Here is a 3,237-nt window from a genome sequence, read left to right on the forward strand (position 1 = left end):
TCAATGTCATGAGACAAAGTGTATGTGAACTGCTGTATGGAAAGTGAATTTGCTCTGTAAACTTTCACCCAAATCACAATAAAACAAACAAACAACAACAACCAAAAACATGGCTCCTCCGTCCCCTGCCGCCCTCTGCCAGCGAGTCGCCCTCTGCCAGTCGGCTTCCATGCCACGCTGGTCTGTCATGCCCGCCTGCCTGCCCCCTCCCTCAGGGGCTCTCCCCGCCCGCCCTCCCTGCTCCTGCACGCACGTTGATGGCAGCTCCCAGCGCCATGTTGGACTGGTACAGCCGCAGCCACAGCTCCTGCACGGCCTTCCAGAACTCGGCGTAGTGGGCCGGGTTCCGCCCGCACATCTCAGTCAGGTCCAGGCCGGCCGAGAAGATGCCAGGGCGGTCCTGTGGAGGGGGACGTGACTTACCCACAGGCCATGGGCTGTCCCTATGTGTGACCACAGCCTGGCTGAGGGCCCGGGAGGCACGTGTGCTCTGTGGGTGACCTGGCACTGATATGGCTGCCGCGGTGGGGCAGACTAGGGTGGGCCAGAGACTGGCAGGGCTGGTCAGGGGCACCTGGCCTCCTGGGCGACATGGCCCAGACAGTCACGTGGGAAGCCAGTCACTTGCGTGGTGACCGCTGGTGTGAGTGGGGGTGGGGGCAGACCCCGGGAGCCCCTCCAGGGAACAGTCTGCTGGCTGCAGAGGGCTGTGTGGGGCCCCCAGTGCGAGGCCCTGCTCACTCTGGGTGCCCGTGACCTCTGCTGGGGGACAGTGGCGGCGTGACGCTTTGCTGTGGGAACTCAGGGCCCCGGGAGGGATGTCTGGAAGTGTGGTGGGCGTGGGGTGCGCACCGCCGTGAGGACGATGCCGCGGACCGTCTTGTCGTTCTCCAGTTTCTCCAGGCAGATCCCTAGCTCCGTGAGCATCTCCAGGCTGAGGCTGTTCACGGGGGGATTCCTGAACTTCACCACGGCGACCCCTGAGCCGAGAGTGAGGGTGAGAGAGGCCGCCTCCAGCACGCGCGAGTGCCACCGTCAACATGGCCACGGGGGCTACGGGGCTCGGTTGTTGTTTGTTTTAAATCGAGGTGACGTTCACTTCACAACAGAACAGACACTGAACTTTTTCCCCCTTGCTTAGACATACCTGATCGTTCAGCCCGGCCACCCGTCCATCCACCCGTCGTCGATCAATGCTTGCCACCACCGACGACGCAGTCGTGCGCATGCAGGGGGTTCATCTGAGTTGTCTGACCTCCCGTGTCCCTCTGTCTGTCTTCTTCCTCAGGGCTCCACACTGATCACTTGCTGTTGGTACGCTGTCCTTCCCTTCACCCAGATCACTGCTTGTCTCCACCGATCTAATGGTGTTCCCTCCCCACCCCTCCCCACCCCTGGGAACTAACAAAAAAGTTTCCTTCCACATGTAAACTTTCCCTGGACTTTTTACAATAGCGAACTAATACAATATTTGTCCTTCTGTGATTAACTTATTTCACTCAGCATAATGTCCTCCAAATTCAAAACAACCATTTTAAAATGAAAGATTCAGTGCGTTTACAAAGCTGTCTAATCACCCCTTGCTCTAGTTCCAAAACGTTTATTACCCTGAAAGGAGCCGCCTGACCGTGTCCAGCGGCCACTCCCCAGCCGCCCTCCCCCAGCCCCCGGCAACCACCCATCTGCTCTGGCCCTCGGGCTGGATCAGCTCTGGTGTCTCATGGCCACTAACCACACAGGATCTGTCCTGCGGTAGCTGGCTTCTTTCACTGGATTAATGTTTTCAAGGGCCATCCGTGCGGCAGGATGAGTGCGAACGAGTCAGAACCGTGTTACCTCACAAGTAACAGCCTGTTGGAGGGGCGACGGGGCGGGACCCACCCCACGGCCGTGGGTCTGGTTCTTTGGGTTCCCTACCAGTAAGCCCCAAGTTTCAAACAAATAAGAACAAAGATTAGCGTCGAGAGATCAATTCCAAACCTACAGGTTCCTCTGGTCTCACCATGTTCAAAGTGCTGTCTCAGAAGACACTGGCGGTTTAACTGTTTTCCCATCAAACTGGCCAAAGGTTAAGCCTTGTTCTGATACCCTGCCAATCTTTGCAGACTTCTACCCCGGGGCCTGGCAGGCGTTTGCTGCGAAGGATCAGGGAGGACTGGCAGCAGGTCAGGCCTGTGGCCACTGTCACCATTCAACTGTGCTGCTGAAGTCAAGAGCAGTAACAGATGCTGTGTTGGGGGCCAGGCATGCCTGTGTGGCAATAAAACTTTACAAAAACAGGCGGTGGGCCGGATTTGCCCACTCTGTTAAAGCTTTAACAGGGGGACCCTGGTGGCACAGTGGTTAAGTACGTGGCTGCGAACTGTAAGGTTGGTGGTTCAGACCTACCAGTTGCTTCACAGCAGAGAGATGTGGCAGTCTGCGCCCATAAATATATATATTTCTTAATTTTAAGTTTTAATTGGGATCTGGGTGCAATTTTATAAAGATTTGTCTTCCATTCAACAGTTCGTACACATTTTGTTCTGTGACATGTGACAATCCCCACATGCAGCAGCAGCGATCCTCCCACGGTCACCCCTCCCCTGTATCCTTCTTGCCAATGCATTCTGGCCTCCCTACCTTTCTTCCTGTGCAAATGCTGCCCATCTTGTCTCCCAAGGCTGACTGTTCTAAGGAGCACATCTCCCTGGGGCGGGTGTTCAGCTCCGGCCTGTTTATTGTTTGGCTGAGAGTTAAGCCATATAGTGGGTTCAGTTCCAGGCCCTAAGGGTGACTAGGGACCAGCGGTTTCACTAGTCTGCGTCAGACCAGTAATTATTGTCTTTTTTCATGATTTTGAATTTTATTCCACATTTGTAAAGACTGACAGCCCTGGAAACCCTATGGGCCAGTTCTATTCTGTCCTCTAGGAGTGCTGTGACTCAGAACTGGCTCAACAGCAATGCATTTGTTGTTGTTGTTGTTTACATGTTCGTAAAGAATCCTAGTGGCACAATGGTTAAGGTGCTCGGCTAGCCAGAAGGTTGGAGATTTGAACCCACCAGCTGCTCTGTGGGAGAAAGGTGACAGCCTTGGAGACCCTGTGGGCAGTTCCACTCTGTCCTCTAGGGGCGCTGTGGGTCAGAATGGACTCTAGGCAGTGGGTGTGGTTTGGGCTTTGCTTCTGTGAAGATTGACAGCCTTGGAGACCCTGTGGGCAGTTCCACTCTGTCCTCTAGGGGCGCTGGGGGTCAG

The 3,237-nt window shown here is 55.3% G+C and overlaps 1 protein-coding gene across 1 annotated transcript in view; it reads right to left on the minus strand.

The window, feature by feature from the left end:
* Positions 1 to 3,237, minus strand: part of ECI1 (enoyl-CoA delta isomerase 1) — a 14,340-nt gene that overhangs the window by 6,725 nt on the left and 4,378 nt on the right. The window contains exons 3-4 of the mRNA XM_007939667.1: positions 853 to 980; positions 254 to 400 (exon numbers count right to left, since the gene is read on the minus strand). Coding sequence (XP_007937858.1) covers positions 254 to 400; positions 853 to 980 — 275 coding nt within the window. The remainder of the gene's footprint in view (positions 1 to 253; positions 401 to 852; positions 981 to 3,237) is intronic.

This window comes from Orycteropus afer, unplaced genomic scaffold (assembly GCF_000298275.1).
Source record: "Orycteropus afer afer isolate SDZICR_OR568_19922 unplaced genomic scaffold, OryAfe1.0 scaffold00061, whole genome shotgun sequence".
In the NCBI taxonomy this organism is placed as follows: Eukaryota; Metazoa; Chordata; class Mammalia; order Tubulidentata; family Orycteropodidae; genus Orycteropus; species Orycteropus afer.